Raw genomic sequence first — 24473 nt, forward strand, 5'->3', positions numbered from 1 at the left:
TTCTGTTGTTGTGATGGTGAGGTTAAGATTGCTGCAAATGATTTCCCTCCACAGCTTGTGAGGCTCTTGACTTCTATGGATGAAGATGCAAAGCATTTCAGGCAGTACATACGTTTGTATAACATGTTTGCATTTACATCATTAGGGGGAAAATACGATGCTCAGACCAAAAAAGGGATTTATGTTTTTAAGTTGCATGGTCAGCTATATCATTATATCCCCTATTTACTACCTGGAAAGGAAGGACCCAAATATATGCAGCTCTATTTCTATGATGGACAGTTTGAAGCTCAGAAACGGCTAGGGTGTTTTACAGAATTAAGAGAAGATGTGTTGGCTATTCTCATGGAAGTTACTAAAGTAAATCCTTATGCAAGGTTCTTTCGATCATTGAGAGAAATCCAAATCACCGAATCTACACAGATTTTGATAAATAAAACAACTGTACCAGATCAGCATGTTTACAATGCTCCTTCCACTGATGAAGTAGCTGTCATATGGCCGGAGAATGCATCTTCCAGTGAGGCAGAAAGTCCCCATATTCTGGTAACAACAAAAAAAATTCCATGTCAAGGAGACTTTGATGATGATGATTCAGCCGAAGATGGTTCTTGTCAGAACGAGTCATCTCAGAATGATCTACCTAAGAGAAAATCATGTCATAGAATCATGCATTACTATGGCTGTTATGACCCTTTGCAATATCCATTACATTTTCCTTATGGTGATTGTGGATGGACTCAGGGCTTAAAAAAAATGTCTCAGGGTGGAGTTCCGCAATTGCAATCACAGCCTGATCCTGTGGCTTCATGTAGTGTTCATACTACTGAGGATTTACTAGAAGAAGAAGCAAGACGTATGTGTACTATGTTTATTTAGTTAACTAAAATAGGGAAAAAAAAATTCAGTTATTTATTGTTTCTGTTTGCCTTTTAAATCAGAGTACAACATCTGTATTTGTAGGTGCAAGTGGAGGTTCTACAAAAACAGACAGGAACATTTCAGCAAGGGAGTATTATGCGTACATGCTTTAGTGTAGGCCTAATAACATGCTGCTTAGGGCAGGCCGATGCTTTCAGCAGTATATAGTAGATATGTATGTGAAGGTGGAGAATACAAGATTGGATTTTTTCCGGAAAAATCAGCAGACTATAAGGGCAGATCTCTATCAAGGAATCCTAGATACCATTGATTGTGGAGAGAACTGTGCAGCAAATGTGGGTCGTAAGGTCATTTTACCTCCAACATTCATTGGGGGTCCTCGAGACCTTAAAAAGAGGTACCTAAATGCAATGTCATTGGTTCAGCGTTTTGGAAAGCCTGATCTTTTCATTACAATGACTTGCAATGCTAATTGGCCTGAAATTAAGCAAGAACTTGATGTTGGAGAAAGAGCACAAGATAGGCCAGATATAGTTGCAAGGATCTTTAGAGCAAAAGTTCTTGCATTAAAGCATTTGATAAAAAAGAAAAACGTGTTTGGAGAAGTTGCAGCGATGATCTATGTCATTGAATTCCAGAAGAGAGGCCTACCTCATGCTCATTTTTTAGTCATTTTAAAGTAGGACTACAAAATCAAATGCCCTTCTAATTTCGATAGATTTATATGTGCTGAGATACCATCTGTTGATAATCCCTATCTTAGAAAAGTTATACTCAAACACATGATGCATGGTCCATGTGGTCATTTGGATCCAGAGTGTGCTTGTATGAAGCACAAGGAAAGTCCTGGTCGTTGCAAGTATGGTTACCCAAAGCAGTTCTGCGATGAGACAAGAAATAGTAGTGATGGTTATCCACTGTATCGAAGAAGAGACATTGGAGAAACAGTTACAGTTCGAAAAACAATCATGGATAATAAATGGGTTATTCCATATAATCCTTATCTTTCTTCGTATTTTGACTGTCACTTAAACGTTGAGGTTTGCTCTACTATAGAAGCTGTCAAATATTTATATAAGTATGTGTATAAAGGCCATGATAGAATATCTTTCAATATTGTTCAGTCTAAAGATACTATGCCTGTCCAAGATAAAATTGAGCAGTATCAATCAGGCCGATGGGTTTCCCCCTGTGAAGCTGCCTGGCGCCTTTTTGGTTTTGATATGTATGAGATGCATCCACCAGTTTTGCTTCTTCCTGTACATTTACCCAATTCTCAGTTGATCCAACTTAGGCCTCATGAAAAGTTGACATCAGTTGTTTCAGATGCTAAGCGTTCTAGAACCTGTCTTACAGAGTTCTTTCGAATGAATGCTAAGGTACTTTCAGGAACAGGATTACTATACAACGAGTTTTCAGAACACTATCGCTGGGATGCATCTGATAAGCACTGAAAAAAAAGACAGAATAAAAAGATAGTCATAGGTAGGCTGGCATTTGTTGGTCCTTCAGAAGGAGAGAGATATTTTCTTAGATTATTGCTGCATAATGTCAGGAGTCCAAAGTCATTTGAAGATCTACGTACAGTTAATGGTCATATATATGACACCTTTCATCAAGCTTCACTTAAAATGAATCTGTTAGAAGAAGATGATTCAGTTGATTTGTGTATGAGAGAAGGATGTGCTGTTCAAATGCCACTCACAGTTCGTAAGCTTTTTGCAACTGTGCTTATATTCTGCCAGCCTAGCGATCCTATTTCTCTTTGGATGAAATATTATACCTTTCTGTCTGAAGATTTTAAGCATAAATATCCTTCTGATCCACAGAAAGTTAGACAGCTAACTGTTAAATCAGTTGAGTGGTTCTTAGAATCAATGGGAAGTTCTCTTGCTAAATATGGATTAGACCATTTAGTTGAACCTGATGATGATGAAATGCGCATAACAAAAGACATAGAAGATGCATTAAATGCTCCAATACCAGAACAGTGTCTGCAATGTAAAGGTCAGTTGAATCAGGCTCAACGAGAGGCATTTGATGTGATAATGAGTCATGTTACAGGGCAAGTTCCTGGAGCTTTTTTCATAGATGGTCCTGGTGGAACAGGCAAGACTTTTCTATACAATGCTTTATATGAAGAAATAAGACTGATGAATAAGATTGTTCTCCCAACAGCAACATCGGGTATAGCAGCATTTCAGCAAGAACTGCACATTCACGCTTTAAAATTCCACTCGATCCTCTTGATTCACGTGCTTGTAATGTGCCCAAGCAAGGTAGCCTAGCTGCCCTCCTAAGAGAAACAGCGCTCATCGTTTGGGATGAGGCTTCGATGGCAAAAAAAGAAAATGTTGAATCACTTGATGAGTTGCTAAGAGATATATGTAATCCTCACCTATTGTTTGGAGGTAAAATTGTTGTCTTCGGGGGAGATTTTAGGCAGGTTCTTCCTGTTGTCCCTAAAAAAACACAAACTGAGGCAGTTGCTGCTAGCTTGGTTAACTCTGCTTTGTGGCCACAGCTAATGAAGTTTAGGCTAACAGAAAATATTCGAGCCAGGCATGATCCAGTGTATGCAGCTTTTTTGCTGGCACTTGGAAATGGGGAGCTCCAGGATTCAGAAAATGCATTTGTTCAGCTGCCATCAGAAATTATACAGCCTTATGATGCTGCCACACCTCAGGATCTGCATTTGACTTCAGCAGCTTTTCAAGAGATGGATATGCCTCCGTTCAGCGCAGATATATTCACTACTAGAGCTATACTGACACCAGTCAATGAAGATGTTGATGTTATAAATGATATATTAATTGAGAAGTTCCCTGGTGCAGCAGTGCTCTACAAGAGTTATGACTCAATGATTGATGATAATTGTTCCGTATACCCCATTGAATTTCTAAATAAGCTATGTCCTGGTGGCATGAGTCCTCACAAGCTTATGCTGAAGCCTAATAGTCCTGTTATCCTGCTACGGAACATTTTACCATCATCTGGACTTTGCAATGGAACAAGGATGATATGCAAAAAATTCTTTCCAAATCTCATTGAATGCGTTATTGCTGTTGGCCATCACAAAGGAGAGCATGTGCTCATACCAAGAATTAATCTAAGGCCATCAGAATCCTCAGCTTATCCTTTTCAGTTTCAGAGAAAGCAATTCCCTTTGAAGCTTAGCTTTGCAATGACTATCAACAAAGCTCAAGGGCAAACACTTAACAAAGTTGTTGTTTATCTGCCACGATCATGCTTTTCGCATGGGCAACTGTATGTTGCACTTTCTCGGGCTAGACAAGCATCTAATGTCAGTGTTATAACTGACATCAATGCTGAAACACCAAGTTTGGCTCATGTCAGAAATGTAGTGTCCTATGATGTTCTCCGTTTGGCTGGCATCATCTAGCTAAATCAGTGAGTTTTGCTTTTCCATTTCCTAGATTTATATTTTTTCATTGGATTTAGAAATTTTGCTAATTTAGTTAGGTCTTGTTTTATGCTGTAGGCTGTACTGTTTTGTAGTAGAAATTCTTTTTGTTGAGCATATCATAGTTCACCAATCAGCATACTGGTTAACTTTCAGATTATGGTATGCTATTTATCTTTCTGAAAAAATTCTGAATTCATTTTTTTGTAGTTAGGGAACCTTTATTAGATTACTGACAACTTTTGATGTGTATTTTTGTTCCATTTATGCAGTGTTCGAAGAATATCTTACTAAGGGTACACCTATAGTCTGTCTGAATCAAATCTGGTGGATGCATTCTATACATCTGACTAATCTGAAAATTGAAGTCTCAAGTCAATCTGGTGTACAGCTTGCTTAGTTAATATGTATAAAATCTTAACCATAATATGTATGAATCATAATTCCCTTTAGACTTTAATTCTGATGTAGTGATGAAGACAGAAGCATGTTGACCATATATATATATAGTTTCGTGAATCAGCCAATACTTTCTGATTAGTTGTTTTTAGATAAATTGAAATGATCAAATAGAACTCTGTAATATTTACTATGTATCTAGATGTCTGTCTTTGTATTTTATAAGACCAATCATATGCCACTCGAAAGCATTTTAGCAAAAATGCCATGTTACTATTAGTGTAGCCTAATAACGTTCTGTGTGCGACAAGTTAATAGGTTATGAGAATTTCGACTTAAGTAACAACACTACAAAGAAAAGACTTTGATGAAAATGAATAAAATCAAGAGGACAGCCACTGTCTAGAAAGGTATTCTTTGGCTACTAGCTACCCAAAACATTCTAGATTCAACATAAAATATCACTAATCCAAAAAAAAAAAAATTATAAAAAAGGAAAAAAAAAACACAAACAAAGGCATTCATTCAGAAAAAAAGGGAGGAAAAAAAAGGTATGTTGAAAACTAAGCATGTGCTTACACATGGACTACATTTCATGGTAATATATTTCATCTAAAGATATAAATTCATGTTGCTGTTTTAGTTTTTAGATAACTTATTACACACATGAACAAAAAAAATTTAAAATTATGTAGGCCTTGTAGTTTTGCTTAAAGAAGATATCAATATAGATATGAAATTCCATATTTAATTATTAATCAAGTACATCCTATACTACAAATATCTATTTTAGGAGTAAGACTTGCTGATTTTATGGAAGAAAAAACAGCAGACCACTATTACCCCAAACAGTAGCTTTGAATCCTTATTTTTCCTTTTAATTTTCCTTTTTTTTTTATAGAAAGGAATTGTACTATAAAAATACAACCAGTCTTAGGTCTTTCTATTCCTCAGAAAATTCAATGTCTCTGGAGTAGACCAAAGAAAGGCAAAGCAAAAAAAAGTATACAAGGAGAGAGCTATATTCTATTCCATAAGCATTAAAACCTCTGCTTTTGGACAGGTATGATCAGTCTAAATGCTATTTCACTTCATTTATTCTAGAAATGCAGTTAATTTGATCTCGAATTATTACTGGCTGAATATTCCATGTATAGATTGCATGTATAGTAGCATGAATATTCTTCAAAGGATTTTAGCTGTAGTGTAGGAAAAGTCATTGTTTTTTTGGTTGTATTTATAGAACTTCAGAATTACGTATGTGGAAATCTTTATAGATGCTTGTTCATGTTTTGGCTTACTTAGTATTTTAAATGTTAGAAGCAGCACAAGTATATATACTTAATTTATTGATTAGCTTAGATTAGCGATAATGCTGCTCTAGATTCTACGATTATAGGTTAAATTACCAGCTTAACAGACTACAGATGCTATAAACCTTAGACCTAATTAGATGACATAATAAAATTCTGAAATAATCTATCATAGCTGCTTAGCATGTCTGATCCTGTATTATAAAATTTCAGTATAGTTCTTACAACACTTAACTAAACTGCTTACATTATTTAAATTTTAGATGAAGCATGACCTTATAGAAATAGCTTTAGTATATCTAAAATTCTGTTTATGATATTTCCATATGTGAAGCATCTACACATTCTTTGAAATCTAAATTATGAAGAATCAGTATTTTTTTATAAAAAAATTATGGACATATTTCTCCCTATATTATAAAATTATACAATAGCTGGTCTAACACTAAATTAAACATACTTAAATCCATTTGATCTACCTATTTTATTAACTGCATATTATTGATTATTTTTTCATATAATTTATCACTAAAAGATTATTAGAATCAGTAGCATCAGTACCAGGCACAAATGTATCCAGACACTAGAATATATGGACTATTAATTTTCTATAGAACTACAATTCTAGAAAAAGTTTACATACTTGTATATCTCCAGGCTAAACTAAGTAAGCTTCCTGCTTGTATTCTGTACAGAAACTTCTTATGGCACCACAACGAAAGTTTCTTGATGAACTCGATACATCGAGTAAATCATACAAAGTAAAAGTAAACATTGCAGAAAAAGGTCGAAAGCAGGAATCTGAAAAGAAGATATTTTACCAGTACATTATCTTAGAAGATGACAAGGTATAGTCTATATATGTGATTTAGAAGTACATACTAATCTTATAATACATCGTTATGCATGGTTATAACTTAAGGTATTATTTTTGATTTCCTTTACAGAAAAATCGGATGAAGATGACATTATTTGGTGATCAGATTGATGCATATAAAGATGTCATCTTGTTTAGGGGCAACTATGAAATTGCTAATGCCTTAATAAGGCCATTAGATCTTCAATACAGGAATAAAGAAACAGATATTCCATTTTAGATGACTATAGGAAGCAGAACTCTCATCCAGTGTTTGGATCCTAAAGGACAGCAAGCATTTCCTAGATACCAGTCTCTTGCTTCTATTCCAAAAGTTTCCCTTGATGATTCACGACATGGTAATTTCAGCATCCTATTATCTTGCTCTAAAGATCCAAAATTTTCAACTTACAATTTACAATAATTTTCTCTTCTCTTTTAGATATCCTTGTGATTGTGCTGTATGTTGCAAACGAACCAAGAAAAATTGTGACAAGCCTGAATAAGGAATCTTTTGTACGCGACCTGATAGTGATTGACCATAGGTGATTTCGCTTCTACACTCAACTAATAAGATGTCATTATAGCAGTATACCAATTATGATAATCTGACTTTCATATTTATGCTTTACTTTACTTTCAGCACTGATCAGTCGATGAAAGTCTGTACCTGGAATGATCTATCAGGAAGGCAATGTGAAGGTCTTGTTTCTGATGCAGATGATTTTAAGGTTGTTGGCATCACAGCTCTGCGTCCTATCACTCGTAAAGGTAGCTTAGAAATCAACCTAAAAGCTACATGCTTTACTTAGTCAATTCCATTATATATCAATCACACAATGTATGTTTTCTAACATTGTAAATTTAAAGGTTTTCAACTTGAATCAACCATGTCTACTGTGATAATCCAACACCCTGAGGGTGAAAAAGCAGCTGCATTAACTGAATGGTATGCTGATTCACATTATCTTTCAGACAATACAATATACATATTTGCATACCTATCAACTAATGCAGGTTATAATTGTTATTGACAGGGCAAGAAAACATCGATTTGCTCTGAGTGATCATCAGAATAGAGTTGCAGCTGCCTGGAATCCACCTGCAGAAAGGACTCTAACAACAATAGGTCGCATCAAGACTAAAAAGGTAGAATTAAGATATGCACTTCCTACAGTGCTGATGTTGATAAAAAAGCATTTATTTACTGTGATTAGGCTACAAAAACGACTTAGCTTCTTAGAATGCTTGCATTAGGCTTCTAATAGATGTTTACAAGTTTTGGAGTGCTCTGAGCTCATTATCACAAATAATGCAAGAGTTCTAACATAAATTCTTTACTTTTGATGTAGGCAAAAACTACGCTTCCACAGGAAGTGTATTGGCTTAGAGTTGTAGTCTCAGATATTCAATATGACAGGCTTAGAACATATATAGACTATTCTTACTGTGGAAAGCGAACACATCACCTCTTGAAACAGTCTATACTTGTGTGGCCTGTGACAGAAAAGAGATATTTGCTACTCACCGGTAAATGGCATTAGCTCTTTAAACTTTAGTTCCATTATAGATCATGTAACATAATATCCACTCAAAACCAACACTAAATAGTTCTGCAAACTATGCAAGACAACTATAACATTGACTTTCTCAGATGGTACTGGAGCATTGCCACTCACAGCATTTACTGAAAACTGCACCCCACTTTTCGGACTATCAGCTGAACAAATCTATCACATGAAGGCAACAGTAAGTAATTCAGAATCCATAGTGTTAGTTAGCAATCTTAAAAGCTCCTTTATTACATTTTAGGTCTGATTGCAATGGCAACTAACAATGTACCTATATCTTAGGATGATACAACAAAGTTTCGTCAGATAGCCGACAGACTATCGACTATATACTTTTTGATAAAGATTGGGCCTACAACTGCTTTGGAACAGAACATCGTTCTGCAATGGGGTCTGAAGGGAGTATAAATGGAAGACACAATCACACCTGATGCTGCAGGAAGCAGCTCCACAAGTGCTGCTGCAGGATCTGGAATTAAGAATGTAGCTGCAGCAGCTAATGCCGAAGATGTTGGTTCTTATCAGCATAATTTATATGTAGCTCAAAACAAAGATTCTCTCAGCAAGATCATTAAGAAAGAGACAGTTGCTGCATATGATTCATCAGTCTTCAGCCAGGAAGAAGAAGATGCCTGCTTAGCAGCAGAAGCAATAGCTGAAGCAGAAAAGGCAGCAGCAGCAACGGCTACAGCAGAAAAAACAGCAAAATCTAACACAGAGGATATAGTCCAGAAAAGAAACAGGAATGATGCTGATGATAAGTTCATTCCTGCCACACCAGCAAAGGATGTAATTGGCCTCGCAACTACTTCACCTGTCAAGAATGCAGATCTAAGCAAGCAAAAGGAAAAGGATCAGGCTATTCAAGAAGTGCAAAAAGGAAAAGGAATTGATTATGACACACCAGTTGGTTTTGTTGAAACAGCCAAGGCTATTAAACAAGAGAAAGATTGCAAGCGTCGAGCACTTGTGTTTCCTGACGATGACTCGGATGGCAATTAAATGAAGGAACAAAAACCAGGCTCATAACAAATCAGTTGGGTAACAGCTTCATCTACTAAATCTTTTGTTATGTATATATTATGCTCTAGAAGCAAGTATTTTAAATAATGTGGTTTTTCAAAGGAACAAGTACTCTTAAATCACATGTTCCTAAATGAAGCCACACAAACTAGGAAAAAAATCAGTTAAGGTTAGAACTTTTGGAGGTTATGGTTTTGCAAAGGAACAGATATCATAAAAATATTTGTTTCTAGGCAACACCAGTTGTTAGACTACATAGCTTTTGCTGCTTGATTGCTTCTATATAGTTTTAAAAGACAATCAAGCATTATGGTTTTATATAGGAACAAGCATTTCATAAGTGCCTGTTCCTATGTAACACTCCTTTAAGTGTGTTAGGCTTGACACAGATTGTAATTAGTCTATGTAGCTTTTGCTGTCTGGTTACTCAGTTCTACTTTGTAGCACAATCAGACATCACCTATCTAAGGTTTAAAAGTGATGTAGCATTATAGCTACCAATGATGTACTTATTATGGAACTTTTATGTGATATATATATATATATATATATATATATATATATATATATATATATATATATATATATATATATATATATATATATATATATATATATTACTATGTCTAGGTAGTTTAATTGATTGCTTTATTTTAATTTGCTTACCATACACTTCTCAAAGCAATTTTGTTCTTACATTAGTTCATGCATATGAGCTCATTATCTTTGGACTTATACAAAACATAAGTAATAAGAATGTAACACAGGAAACATAATCAACTTCAGACATTTATTATATTAAGAGCAAATCTTAATTTGCCATGATTACAACCTATTGCATTCCTTCACTAATTACATTGCCTAGAGGCTTCCCATTGACTAATTAGTTGTTTACATCTAACAATCCCCAAAAGATACTACAGCACCTACGAACGGCACGAATTAACAGCCAACAAAAAACTAATTAAACCCCCAAAAACACCTATCTAACAGACAATATACAATCAGTCAGGAATTTTCATACGAAACATCGAAGAATCTTCGCTTGTCTCCAAATTTGCTTCTTGATGATTTCCGGAAGAAGAATCTGAACCAGTGCCATCATCATCATCACCATCATAGACATCACGACTTGATTCTGCTGCTTCATCTGTATCAACAATAACTTCTTTCTCGGACTCAATTTCTGAGTCAGAATTATCATCACTTTCAGGGTTTTCATCAGTTTCTTCGTCTTCCTCGCTCTCCTCTTCATCTTCCTCACTCTCATCTTTTTCTTCACTTTCCTCCACTTTCTCTGCTACAACAACACCATCTTCCTGTTTTGTCTTAGCTCTATCATTGTCTGAGTCCACAATGATAACAGGCCATTCTCCACAGCCATCTCTCTCAACTCCCCTTCTTCTCTTGTTGCTTGTTTCTCCTTTTTCTTTTTTGCTTTCCACTTTTGAAATCCCTTGTTTCAGAAATTCCCCATGACTGTCTATCTTCTTCTTCAATTCAGTGGCATACTCATAAAAACTTGCAATGTTTTCTTCTTTGGATTTCATTTCATTCGGCCTCCAAATCGGTGGTGAAAAAACTTTCCCAGATGTTGCGGTACTATCAGTACTCCCCATTGTCATGGAAATTAAAATCAAAATGTAAGAGAAAAAGAAAGGAGAAAAAATTGGAGAAGAAAAACAGAACACACAAAAAAACGAGTCTACACTCCACGCAATATAGAGACCCAAATTGACCAATCAAAGACAAGCAAAGCAATGATGACAGATTCTTGAAAGAATAAAAGAGTATGACTTTATGACTTCCTCAACATAAACATTCAACATTTCTACATATTCTATTGTACTTGTAACAATTTATAAAAGGCAAAAATAGAAAGGTGTTTTTTGTAGATTTCATTACGTATGTACCATGTCCATAAACACGTAACACAGCAATTATTTATTTCCCGTTTTTTCTTTTTCAAGACAAAACTTTAAAAACGGTTTATTTTCTACATCGCAAATTTATACCTATCACAGATATAACAGATTCAAATTTGATAACTCCTAAATCGATGACTCCTAATCTTAAAAAATAATAAAGTTAGAATTCGTACAAGTTATACGATTCCCCACTTAATACCCACGTCTTAGCTACTTTTAAGCACAAGACTTAATGCTATTGCACTGGCCATTACGCATATTACCAACATTGGATGAATAAGGTTCATAGATTTAACGAGAGCATTAAACTCACTCATTCCGTGTTGATTGGGCTATCGCGCGCATCGCGCGCGATGGCTCAACTAGTAATATGAAGTATAGTTTTGTCATATTTGAATTCTTAAACTAAAAAAATAAAGGTGCATTCTCTTTGTTAGGATTACTTCATATGTTGTGACATAAAGCATAGACAGAAGAGTCACAATCTACTTGTTCTTCATCATCTTTTCTTTCACACAAATATAGTCAATAGGTGTCTTGATGAGTGTGACTGTAATTTGGCTTCTCAAAACTCTTTGTCTTGGCCCTAGCTCCCACATCTTTTTATTACCACACTTCATCTTTATGTTCTATATATCACTACTTTTATACCTTTATATCATTAACCTTTTTTGTGTGTGTTTTATGATTGATTGTCTTATTTGTGGACCAAATTAGGAACTATGGTATGATGGTGAGTGTTTATTAAGAGGTTGTGTATATGAAAAAATTACATATGATAATGTTAAATTGAAAGAGCTTTCAATTTGTATTCCGTATCTTTTTTGATGGCCTCTTTGTATGGAAATTTCATTTTCATGATATGGCAGTCATGATTTTACATGCAAATTTGTGGGTCATCACTTTTGTATTCATAACAACAATTTCACATGGTGTCTAGGATTAACACTACACTTTCTCCAATTTTTAGACAATTTTTTACTTTTGTTTTTACTTTTTTGAGAATATAGTAATTTTAGAGAAATTTTACAGTTAGGGTATGGTATCAATTTATCCTTGAGCACTTAATCAGTAATAAATTGGCCAAATTGCTAGCTATATTGGTAACAAAGATGAGTCCGAGACAATATTCCATTTATTTCTCTAAACATTATTTCTATTTGATGGTGACTGTCTTACAAAAGAAAATTAAAGGAGGAACGATAATAAACAAAGAGAGTACATTATATATATATATATATATATATATATATAAATTAATTAATTAAATAATTAAATTAAACTTTTTATATATATATCTGAACTTTGTTACGCATACATGAACACAATACAAACAAAAAAAAAAAAAAAAAAAAAAAAAAAAAAAAATAAAAGAAAAAAAATCATGTCAAGAACAATATCAATTATTATTTGATAGTTATGTCATAGAGAAGGAGAAAATGGAGTAAAATTAAAATTCATTTCATATGATGTGATGGACTTGATGATTCCGTCACACGTGAGTTTAAATGAAATATAGCAAAAACTAAAATTATAATCCACACAATATTTTCTTTATTACGCATAGATAATAAGTTAATAACTATAAACATTAATGCATGTTTGTATTGTTTATTGTTGTACATCTAATCTTCATTTTCTGTCTTATATTTATTAAGATTAACCTAAGCTAAATTTAATAATAATAATAAAAATAAAAAATAAAAAAAAAAGTTTTATTAATCTCGGCCATCAAAATCCAAGCAGCTTCCTTAGCTTCATGCATATAGAGAACGGACCATCCATTTCAGTGATTTCACCCCGCCTCCCCGGCCAGTTCCCTTCATCGAGTTCGATCAGCCTATTAGCCAAACACTTTCTTCACAATCCATTCGAACACGTACTTACTGATAATTCTAAATCCATTCGAACACGTACTTATACGAATCTTTGATGCGATAGAATTATCAGTAAGTACATACCATATGGTTATACATATATAGCCAGCTAGCCAAAACGTGCTATTACTACTACAAGATTCTGAAGATATGATACATTGAAGAATAAGCCTTAAGCTATGCATGATTTGATCTATTGTCAACATCTTAGATGAAGATATGGACCATTTGGCAGCTGTTTGCTGTTGAAGAAGTAACTCAACTTCAAGGAGAAACTTTATTATAAATTATGTGAACGTCGTTAACATGCAACTACTAATAAGCCACCATTTTCTGAATTTCAGACACATTGCCTTGGCTTTTTACTATATGTCCAAACCTAGATAGTGAAGATTCAAGAACTTTTCATCATTTTCTTTGGAATTGATCTTTCATATGCTATATAGATGGTTTTATTTTATTGTATGATTATTTCTTTTATTTGTTTTTTGTTTTGGATATAAGGTGTATGTGCAACTGAATTGGTACAATCAACATGTCCATTTGGCCAAGAAACCTGGCAAAACAATTGGTCCAAGCTATTTTTTTCAGGTCGAATTAAAGTCATTTTAAGTTTTGGGTCGATAATATATATTGTGACCATGACCCAATATATTTAGTTACCAGTCGGTTGGGCTATGAATTGGCAAATTTTTTGTTGATACTTACACATAAAAATAAAAAATAAAAAAACATTAATATCATACAAATGCATTAAGGATAACAATTACACTTATAATTAGTTAGAGTAATTTATTTTTATAGAACAAGTTCATGATCTAAACATAATTACTCACAAAATAGATTATAGGTTGTTGCAGCAAATCCATAGTAATATATAAAGTGAAAGGGGGTTTTGGGTGATAAATATTACTTTTCCAAAATACCCTTCATATCTTTTATTTTCAAAAAAAATTGTCATACAATTTTAAAAATATACTTCGATATATATATATAACTAACATCTTTTACACACAAAAAAAATTATCCCTACCATCCTCTATTGAAAAATTAAAAGCTACCTATTCTTTAAATTAAAATAAATAAATAAATAAACTACCGTTTTTTTTTTGTTTTTTTTTTTGAAGGAAGTCACATCCTAGTTTTAGCCTCCATGACTTCATCCATTTTTACACTCCCTAATACGTATTTTTTTTTTATTAGAATAAGGTAGATAATATATCAATAAAAAAAACCAAAAAAGAGGAGAATCGAACCATATAGATTTCTTATATTGCACATGTAATATGTGTGTGTCTCCTATCTTGTAAAAAATTAAAGCTACGTACAATTTAACCTAATAAAATAGTATAAAATTCAATTGATTTTTGGGAAATTCTCTTTGGTAACACAATGAATTTTATTTTTCTTAGTGATGAATTGTAAAAATTCTTATAGTCTTTGGTAAACTTGATTTTTTAATATTAAGCTAACTATAACTATAATGATAAATTATAACTATAAATTTAACTATAGTTAGTGTTTTTTTTACATTAATTATAGAAATCACCCCTTAGCTTCCCCCACTAGCCAGCCACCTCTCCCCCGCCTCCACCCACGCCGGTGCCCAGCCCCCTCCCTTGCCAGTGCGCCGGCATACCCCACCCTGCGTGTTACTCCTTCCCCCCCGAACCACCACACCCTTCCTCGAAACCAGCCCCCTCAACCCGAATGAAACCCCATCTTCAAACAATCTGTGAGGAGGGTGTGCCCGTCGTATGTGATCTTTCTTCTCTATGCCCATGGCCCTTTAAAACCCTAGGCTTTACACTTTTTTTTAGGGTGTGTTAGGATTTGAATACCTTACTGTTTGGGGGACCTTGAATTAGAGTTGATCCTATCATTATTTTTTTTATAAGAAACTAATAAGGAGTCGCCAATGAGTTTTAGGAAAACTCATAAACCTTGTTCATGCCTTTCTCCCAATCAAGTAGTGTTCAAGGGATATTTAGCATGAATCATAAGTTCACCCATGCCAAAATTAGTCTACACGTACCAAAAATGAGTTCGAGCGCAAGGGTACTAAAATAACATTTCTTTTAGGGAGGAATCACTATTCTAGCCCTAACGCGGCCTCTACTAGCTCTTTCTTTTCACAATTTCATCACCAAACAGTACAATATATGCAACATGATATATAAGAGTAAGTTAGTTGATTTTATTTACATAAGCTAATCACATAAGAAGTACATTTCAACAAATGTCGTTATTCTTTGTTTAATCAAATTCGTGAAAAGAACAAAATAAACAAGATTTGCCTTGACTTAGGTGATAAAACAACAATTTATTATTTCGATACTAGTCTTTAATTAACGCAAGAATACTATGTGAAATTAATTAATTAAAAGTTTGTTTAAAGTGATAAAACAACACTAATTAATCAATTAAAGTTATTTAAACAATAAAAGAAAAGTGATTTATCTAAGTGCTCAAGAAACTAACCGGTCTTCTTTTATGCTAAATCTCCGTTTCAGATATTTATGGACCTTCTTTCTTCTTCGTACCTCCAAGGATTTCAATGGATTCAATTAGGGTTGGAAAGTGTTTGGAAAGAAAGGGGAAAAGTAGTATGATAGTAAGAGGGTTTGAGAGATTAGGGATTTCAGAATTTACGCTATGTTTCGATTGAGAGAAATGGAGGTAAGGAAGAGAAGAGAAATGGAGGGATGCATCCTCCCTTGTTTGGATATCTGATGTAAGGAGGGAAGGTGAGGGAATTGGAGGGATCCATTTTCCTTCCACTTTTAATAAATCAAATCCCTCCATTATTGGAGAGATTTGGAAGGAAAATGGAAGGTCTCCTTCTCCCTCCCCCCAGCTCCCTTTCCCTTCCCTCTTTTTCCTTCTTCCCTTTCCCTTCACTATTGTTATCCAAACATACTGTTAAGGTTTAGAATTCTGGTTTTATTTGTTGTGATTAGGGTTAAACGAATACCCCTATTTATAGGTGAAGGAATCTAGGTTTAGGGTTTTAGAGCCGCGGCATCAGGTGGCGCGTGCAAATCTCATATTCGCGCTGAGTGCCGCGTGCAACTCTATGACTTGTGCGCGGCAGGCGCACAACTGACAGAGTTGTTTTCCTTATACAAAAACACATTTTTAAAACTTCCATAAATTCTGATTGCAAAGTCGGATTAAGAAAAATGAGAAATCAATGGAAAGCACTAAATGTTTACTTTACAATGTCGTTAGAATTAGGTTAAAAGATGTTATGGATTAAAAGATATGGTCGTTTGAGTGCAAGGGAGTCAGTTTTAGGGCCTGGTTTAGTATTTTGATGATAAATTATTCGTTTTAAATCGGAATTCGGCTTATAATAAATCGTTGGAAAGATCTTCTAAAGGCTATCCTTATGTATAGGCCTTGCATGGAGACTTGATTATTGTTGGTTTATCTAATTGGCTCGATTTTCAACAATGTAGGATCCATTAGATCCCATCATTGCATTTGTCGTATTTTGGTCCGTTATTAATTAAGATTAAACATGTATGAACATGTTTTAGGCCTAATTATTAATCGAACAAGGCTCTAAGATAACTTAGTCTCAAATATGGGTTTTAACTTACTTCATAATGCATTTCGGAGTCCATAAACACCTCAACTTTGATCTAGCATGAAAAACTGGTTTTTGTAACATTATCGCATTTGTTGTCGGTACAAGAGGCCAAAAGTAAGTTCCTACACAATCCAGCCCCTCAAATTCTCAATCTCTCCTCCCCAATTGAAATCAGCTCATGGACACTCGATAAATTGTCGCTTTTGATGAAATTTGGCTCAAAATCTCCTTAATTTGACCCTCCAAATTGGAAGTTGTAGAGAGAATTGGGGATTTTTTTGGATTAGGGTTTTGGTGTAGAAATCGGGGAGTATGAGAAGGGATGGGAACCAGGGTGGAAGGAATGTGAGGGGGTGTGGTGATCGACAGGCGGCAAAGGAGAGACAGATGGGTTCGTTGGTGTAAGTTCCCACACAAATTCTTGATATGAGATTGCACTTAAGAAGGTCAGAAATAAATCAACAAACTCAGAATATTCTCGAAACTTTTGTCAAAACCATTATCTTAATTTCAAACCAAGAGCAATTCAATGATAACAAGGCCAATGGTTGCAGACCTTGCAGCAAACTATGTCACAAATATCCATAATTTTTGGCTAAAAAACCAACATATTCAAAAGATAATGTTCAAAATTTATTCGATCAAAAATAGAGGATGAAGTTGTATATACTTGCATCGATTATTCCCTCTAGCTCGCATCAAAATCAAAACAAGAAAACCGGCAATAACTCACACAAGATAAGAGAAGATGAATGAGGAATAGCGACTTGAATCGAGAATTGACGTAGATAATAGCCAAATATCTCTGAAAATTCAGACCCAATAGTATATATTCAATCAAGAATAGGGCAAAAGTGTTTGTGAGTTTTGAGTTTGTATGCACCAAGAATATGAACCAAAAAAAAATCAAAGATCAGGGGAGGTCGAAGGATCATGCTGATCTGTAAATTCCCTTTCTTTGCTTCATAATTTAATTATTAAAAAAATAAACAATTCACCATGGTTAAAGGATTTTATTAAAAATAGTTTTTTATCTTTGGTAATGTAGGGAATAATTTCAAGATTTTAAAATCCCACTAGCTTGAACCCCACTGTGATCATACACTAAAGTACGGTGGCGTCCAAAAGGGAAGAAGATAGAGAAAAAGAGTCGCCAACAAGTTTTAGGAACTTGTAAACCGTTCACAGGGTGAAGGTTACACCCCTTAACGATCCAAGAGATCGTCAACTCCATAAGGTCTAGAACCAAATAAGGGTTCGGGGATGAAGGTACAAATCCAACCTAAAAGAGATTGTACCTACCCTAATAATAGGCCTCTACTTTATTCTGATCGTATTCATGTGCGCTCCTTAATTAACATGCAATCAATAGGGTTAACCCTAAACTTGTTTACCTATGTTGGTTGAATTTAATGCACAAATAAAACTATTATTGGCGATCACTTGAAATTATAATCAAATTAACCCTAAACAAGATTATTTAATTATCTTATTAAGCGTGATTACAAGTACTAATTCCCTTTAAACATGCATAAAAGGTGTGATCAAGCAATAAATAATAAAATCAAGCAACATAATAATGAACCAATATCATGAATAATAATTATAATAATAACAATAATAATCATAAATAAAATAATCATCATCAAAATAATAATAATAATATTCATAATCATCATAAATTATAACAATTATAATCATAATCATGTTCATGTTAAAGCATAATAAAAATAGCAAGATCCTAGGCATGATACTAACAAGATTAATAACAAACCCTAGCATGTCACTAAGCAATAAAAATCAAATCTTTAGCCCTAACATGATACTAACATGAATAAATATTAGGAAGAACATAGGAAGCATCATAACAATCATATTTAATATTAAAGTTACCCTAGACATGATACTAGGAATATCATAATGACAATGTAAACATGATTTCTACATCATAATATCAATAAAAACAATTAAAGTACTTACTTTGATGCCTCGTACCTCTTTCTAATTACAAAATACACACGTTAGTAACTTCAAGGAAAATAATAAACAAACAATTAAATTAAATAATGGAAATAGAGATTAGGGACCAAACCCTCAGAAATTAAAACCTTTCACCTCTAGGGCGAAGGCAACTTCGAATATGGCTAGGTATTTCTAGATCTTGCGAATGCCGTATTTTGTATGTGAAAAGCAAAATTTAGAAAAGAGAAAGATGAAGAGATGAATGAATTAAGAGAGAATTAGAGAATTAATGATTGCGAATAAAAACTGATTGTTGATGAGAATTCGTGGGAATTGGTTGTTGATGATGATTGATGAATCAAAACGGAGTTTTTAATACGTTATTTATAGAGAAAATCAGCCAAAAAGATAAAATAAACAAAACAGAGTCTGACGCACAAAAAACAGAGCTGGCGCCACCCTTGGCTAGCTGGCGCCAGGCACTAACACTAGCGCCAGGCGCCAAGGCCTGGGGTTAGGCGCCAAGCCTGATTTTAACGCGTTTTCGAAAATCAGATAAGTTTGCCGTACTGGAGGATAAAATCATATAATTTCCTCGAAAATGCTATTTGATTTTAATTAAAACTCTGAAAAGTCAACAAAAGTCAATTTATCAATGCTAATTGAATTAGGAATGAAAAGAACCTTCTAGAAGAATCTAGAAGACTAAAACCATTCCTAATTGCATTAGGAATGATAAATCATATTAGGCCCTCCTCTAGATCATTGGGCCGCATATAAAGCTCAAACCGGGCCCAGTTTAGTAAATTGGCCATAACTTCCTCAATATTCATCGGAATTGGGCTTATAATATATCGTTGGAAAGGTCTTTGCAAGCCCCATCCAACTACACTACTATTGGACCCATATCATGGACCAACCAAACTGGATTGACTGTTTTCTTAAAACAAGTTTTCAAAAACAGATAGAAGAGAAAAGAAATTAAAACTTTCCGCAACACTAGACTTTCCACACTTTCACTTCATTCGATTATGATTCGACGTGAAAGGTACTCATCACTGGGTTTGGTTTTGGGGAGACACAAATGGGTGTCTATAGAAGCCCCCACTTTGATTGAGTTTGGAGAAACGCAGGTTTCGAAAACAAAAGTCAAAGTATCGATAGGGACGGAGAATGATTCAGAACGTTCTGCGATCCTAAATCATTCTTGTAACGCCAATACCTGCAAAACTAGCGTTAGTTAAAAAGATAAAAGAGTTAAGAAACGCGTATCTTGCACCGTCAAGCACACGTCTCTGAAGGTAACCGATTTGCTGTCGTATCCTTGTTGTTTTGATGACCTCCTACAAGCTAGAGAATTCCATCCCGCTTGAAAACTGCTACGCCCGTAACTTCTTCCAAATAAGAAGATTGCTTCGCCTGAAACTATCCTCCTCCGCATTGGTAATATTCCACATCCAAGGGAATACTACTGAAGATTGCTTCTCTTGAAACAATCCTCATCCGCATTGATAATACTCCACATCCAAGGGAATACTATCGAAGATTGCTTCTCTTGAAACAATCTCCATCCGTATTGATAATATTCCGCGTCCAAGGGAATACTATCGAATATTGCTTCTCTTGAAACAATCCTCAATTGTTTGTGACAACCCTCCACAATCTAGGGAACGCCATCTTGTTGTTTGTTTTGACGATCTTCCGCAATCTAGGGAACGCCGTCGATCAATGTTGCTACATCTCGAGCCTTTTCTTGAATCATAGTGACAACCTTTCCAATCATAGCAAAAGTCGTCGAAGACCGCCTCATCATGAACCGTTCTTCTCATATCTTGGTGACAACCTCCACAATCTTAGCGAACGCCGTCGAAGACCGCCATCTCGTGCTATCTTCTCAAATCTTGGGTGACAACCTCCACAATCTTAGCGAATGCCGTCGAAGACCGCCCATCTCGTGCTATCTTCTCAAATCTTTGGTGACAACTTCCACAATCTTAGCGAACGCTGTCGAAAATAACTTTACTTGAAGTCATCCTCAGTTGTTGCGATAATATTCCGAAGAAAATTACCGAAGACCAACACTTGTCGATCTTTAAAGCTCGCTCGAACTTTGCTTCCGCTATGCCTGTACGTCGGCGCTTTCGTTGTTTTGAACCTATACGTCGGTGCCTTTTATGCTTTTGAGCCAATGCTTAGGCGCTTTAAGCTAAGTGAGACGATCTTTCATCAGGTCGATCACTTATTTGCTGTTGTAATCAAACCGACTACTTAATCATGTCAAATTGCTCATAGGGGCTAACTGGCGTACCAAGGAACCCGAAATCGCTGTATGAAGTCGAAATCACCTTTTGGAGAGGCTTCGAGCTCTGTCGCTGCTGAAATATCTCTGGCGCCAAGAATTGACTCTATCGCCGAACGCTGTGATAGGGTCTTCCCTGTTCTGCTACACCTTTATTTATTTTGACTATAGTTTTTTGCCAATCCCTTTAATTATCTTAGGGTTCACCTAAGGTTTAGCATTGCTTGACTCATTGACTTGACACGACTCAAGGCATAAACTTGACTCAATATGATTGACTGACTCGAGGTTGACTCGATTGAAATAAAATGACACATGTGACTCATGACTCGTGTGTGCATTGTAATGTGATCGTGCGACTCGAAAATGCAAAAAAGCAAAAAAATTCCGTCATTTTTGTGGAGGGTACCGACTTTCTCCCGAAAAAGAAAGACGCGAAACAAGAATCGAAGTGTGAAGGTGCATGTTGAATGAGCTTAGTCAAATGTTGTTTGATACTATCTCTCAAGGTGCAAGGATTAACCCATCCTAGGCTATCTCAATGGTTGACTCAATGATGAAAGTATTTAGGTAACTTAGGCACGGAGGCTAAGTACTTCATACTTCGTGATGCAATGATGATTATGATTGATGAGTGATGTTGATATGACAAGGCATGCTTCAGCGTTGTGTTAAGATTCCATAACAAAGGGTTCCTAAGGGAAGTATATTTGGTCATGTATCTGTGATGTGTGTGAAAGTGATACTAAATTTAGGCCACAAGGGCTAAGTGTGTGGAAAGATGTTATTTGTTAAAAGAGTCAAATGGTGGTGACTCTTAGGCTAGGTAAGCTAATGATGTAGGGATCAAGCCCCCAAGTCTATCTCTAAGTGAATAGGGATGAGCATAGGGAATCCCTTGACATGATCATGGTGTAAGTGTGTGAATGTGATTATGAATGCATTTTTATTACGGCCGCACCTCGATGTGAGGTTGCCTACGTATCCGTTAGGAATCAGGCCGAACGTAGCTCTAGCCAAACCTCGCACAAGTGTGTGTACCTCAAAAAAGGTCTTTTTAAGGGTTGTAACGTGGTTAGGCTAAAGGTTGTAGAAGAAGGGGATAAAGGCTCAAGACCCTAGATAAGCCCCCAAGGTGTGCAACTTCGCTTTTGAATCTTTATATTTTCATGCTTGAGTTTCTATTCTTTTTTATCTCTCTTCTTTTTTACTTTATTATTTATTTCATTTTTATAAGTGTGAGCAATCTCGATCATGCGGTCTATCACTCACTTGGCATTCATGTTTCTCAAGCACGGTACCGAGCACTCAATAAGAGACGCAATCTGAGACGTGTTCTTATCGAAGATATTTTCATATCAAAGACATTGGAACACTTGCCCTTTTGTATACTTTTATTTATTATTTTTTGCTTTTGCTTATTTATGCTATTTTAATTTTTTGAATCACTCAAGCCTTTTTTTTTTTAGAATTGCATAAGTTGCACACTATCCCATCCCAAGGTTAGGTAGATGTAGGTTGAAGAAAGAAAGGTCTATCGTTAGACGAGGCTCAAAGTGGTTTATGAAGAAAGGATTGTAAATTTGAAGGGTGAAATGTAATATGATGTGGCTACAAGGGGTGCCTCAAATCATTGGTATACTTTGTGCTTAATTTGACATGGATCTCTCCTTTTTTTTTTTATCTTTTTTTTTTTTTGGAAATGCAATATAATGAAATGAAATGATCATATATAAGGAAATAAATGCTCATTTTATTAAAAAAGAAAATACTAAATAAATCTAAAGGAAGAGAAAGGTGCTTATGCTAGACTTATTGGGGAAAGAGTAAATAAAAAAGAATAGAAAAAACAGAGATCACAAAATCTCGTCGTTGAAGCTCGCCTCTTGTCTGGTGTCATTCGCTTCATCATCACCCAGTCTTCTCGCTAGCTAGAGGCAATGGGACCTTGTTTGCTTCTATGAGATCTTGAATGAGATTTTGAAACCTGTAGCATTCATCAGTAGTATGACCGTTTCCTCTATGGTACTTGCAATAGGAGTTTGGATTCCATCTCGAAGATCGATTTTCTGGTGTTGGATCCTCGGTAGGGCCAATAGGTTTGATTAATCCTTGATCATAAAGACGATCGAAAGCAGCATCGTAGGTCATTCCAATGGGTGTGAAATCTCGCCTGGGTTTCCTTTTAGATCCTTGATTGTCCATGGCTAAGACATCATTATGGTCAAAGGTACTAACATTATTACTAGAGTGGGCGTTTTCGGAAGAAGAAGGATTGTCGTTCATCTTTCCTTTCCAGCCACCGTGGTTACTATTGTTAGTAGCTTTTTGCTTTGCGAGGTCATCTTCGATTTCAATTCCGATGTTATTAATGGCCTTGAAAGTATTCAAGTTGTGTTGATATTTTAAGTGCTTTGAATACTTTTCTTGGAGATTCTTGACAAACATCCTCACAGACTCCTTTTCGGTGGGGACTTCAATCATCTTGGCGGAAGTTTCCCTCCATTTATTAAAGAAAGAAGTAAATCCTTCATTCTCTTTTTGTCTTAGCATCTCAAGTTGTCTATGATCGATTTCAACTTGAATATTGCACTTGTACCTATCAACGAAAGCGTTTACTATCGATTCCCATGTAGAGGTTTTCTCCTTGTCAAGGGAGAAGTACCATTGTTGGCAAACAGTTTCAAGAGATAGTGAGAACAGAGAGGGAAAAACCTTTTTATCGATACCCTTAATACTCACTATGGTTTCAAAGCTCTTAGATGAAAGTAAGGTTTATCCGTTGCCTTGAATTTTGGGATGTCATTGGCATTGAACTTCTGCGGAAGAAGATCTTTGTCCACCAAGACCCCTTGTGATGTAAGCTCTTGAAACTTGTAATCGCTAGACAACTTGCTTAGGCTCTCTTGCATGAGGTCCATCTGTTGTTGCTTCACGAGGTCATCGATCTTGAGTGCGAGAAGCTTCAGTGTCTCAGTCACGGTAGCCAGTTGGTTCTTAAGATCATTGACTTCTTCTTGAGTTGCCATTATCTTCTTAGCCTTCCTCTTTTGACGAATCGGTTTATCAAAAAGCGAGACCTGAATAAAGAGGTTGTCCTTGATTAATCGCCCTTCTCTCCTTGACCAAGTACTGTGGAAAAGGAATTTGGGGATACTTATTGTTAATTATTTGACTCAAACTTTATTCAACATGCAATGGATGGAGGAAGTGAAGAAAGATTGGAATAGAATGTGAAGAAGATTTAGATGGAGGGATATGAAGAATTAGGAGTAGAATGTACCCCCAACTCAAATGACGGAAAGACCGACTCATGCATGAACCTAAGACATGGGCAAGGTGAC

The 24473-nt window shown here is 35.3% G+C and overlaps 3 protein-coding genes across 3 annotated transcripts; all 3 read left to right on the forward strand.

Moving 5' to 3' along the window:
• The first annotated feature begins 1049 nt into the window (after positions 1 to 1049).
• LOC145633035 (uncharacterized) lies at positions 1050 to 2336 on the forward strand. Its single transcript, XM_081685342.1, has 2 exons — positions 1050 to 1561; positions 1646 to 2336. The coding sequence occupies exons 1-2, from the start codon at positions 1050 to 1052 to the stop codon at positions 2334 to 2336; spliced, it is 1203 nt and encodes a 400-aa protein (XP_081541468.1).
• An 881-nt stretch (positions 2337 to 3217) lies between these two features.
• LOC145633036 (uncharacterized) lies at positions 3218 to 7115 on the forward strand. Its single transcript, XM_081685343.1, has 5 exons — positions 3218 to 4265; positions 4385 to 4387; positions 4579 to 4691; positions 6714 to 6866; positions 6966 to 7115. Exons 1-5 carry the CDS (start codon positions 3218 to 3220, stop codon positions 7113 to 7115), a joined length of 1467 nt encoding a protein of 488 aa, XP_081541469.1.
• On the forward strand, positions 7116 to 8853 carry LOC145633037 (uncharacterized). The gene is made up of 8 exons (XM_081685344.1): positions 7116 to 7233; positions 7317 to 7419; positions 7518 to 7645; positions 7745 to 7823; positions 7912 to 8023; positions 8227 to 8404; positions 8529 to 8623; positions 8728 to 8853. The coding sequence occupies exons 1-8, from the start codon at positions 7116 to 7118 to the stop codon at positions 8851 to 8853; spliced, it is 939 nt and encodes a 312-aa protein (XP_081541470.1).
• Positions 8854 to 24473: the final 15620 nt, after the last annotated feature.

This window comes from Chenopodium album, chromosome 5, assembly GCF_948465745.1.
Source record: "Chenopodium album chromosome 5, dcCheAlbu1.1, whole genome shotgun sequence".
Lineage (NCBI taxonomy): Eukaryota > Viridiplantae > Streptophyta > Magnoliopsida > Caryophyllales > Amaranthaceae > Chenopodium > Chenopodium album.

Coding starts and splice junctions, on each gene's coding strand:
- LOC145633037 (XM_081685344.1), top strand. CDS start 7,116: ATGACTATAGGAAGCAGAACTCTCATCCAGTGTTTGGATCCTAAAGGA. Junction 7,234..7,316: donor CCTTGATGATTCACGACATG/GTAATTTCAGCA, acceptor CTTCTCTTTTAG/ATATCCTTGTGATTGTGCTG. Junction 7,420..7,517: donor CTGATAGTGATTGACCATAG/GTGATTTCGCTT, acceptor CTTTACTTTCAG/CACTGATCAGTCGATGAAAG.
- LOC145633036 (XM_081685343.1), top strand. CDS start 3,218: ATGGCAAAAAAAGAAAATGTTGAATCACTTGATGAGTTGCTAAGAGAT. Junction 4,692..6,713: donor AAGTCTCAAGTCAATCTGGT/GTACAGCTTGCT, acceptor TATTCTGTACAG/AAACTTCTTATGGCACCACA. Junction 6,867..6,965: donor TTATCTTAGAAGATGACAAG/GTATAGTCTATA, acceptor TTTCCTTTACAG/AAAAATCGGATGAAGATGAC.
- LOC145633035 (XM_081685342.1), top strand. CDS start 1,050: ATGCTGCTTAGGGCAGGCCGATGCTTTCAGCAGTATATAGTAGATATG. Junction 1,562..1,645: donor CATTTTTTAGTCATTTTAAA/GTAGGACTACAA, acceptor TCCCTATCTTAG/AAAAGTTATACTCAAACACA.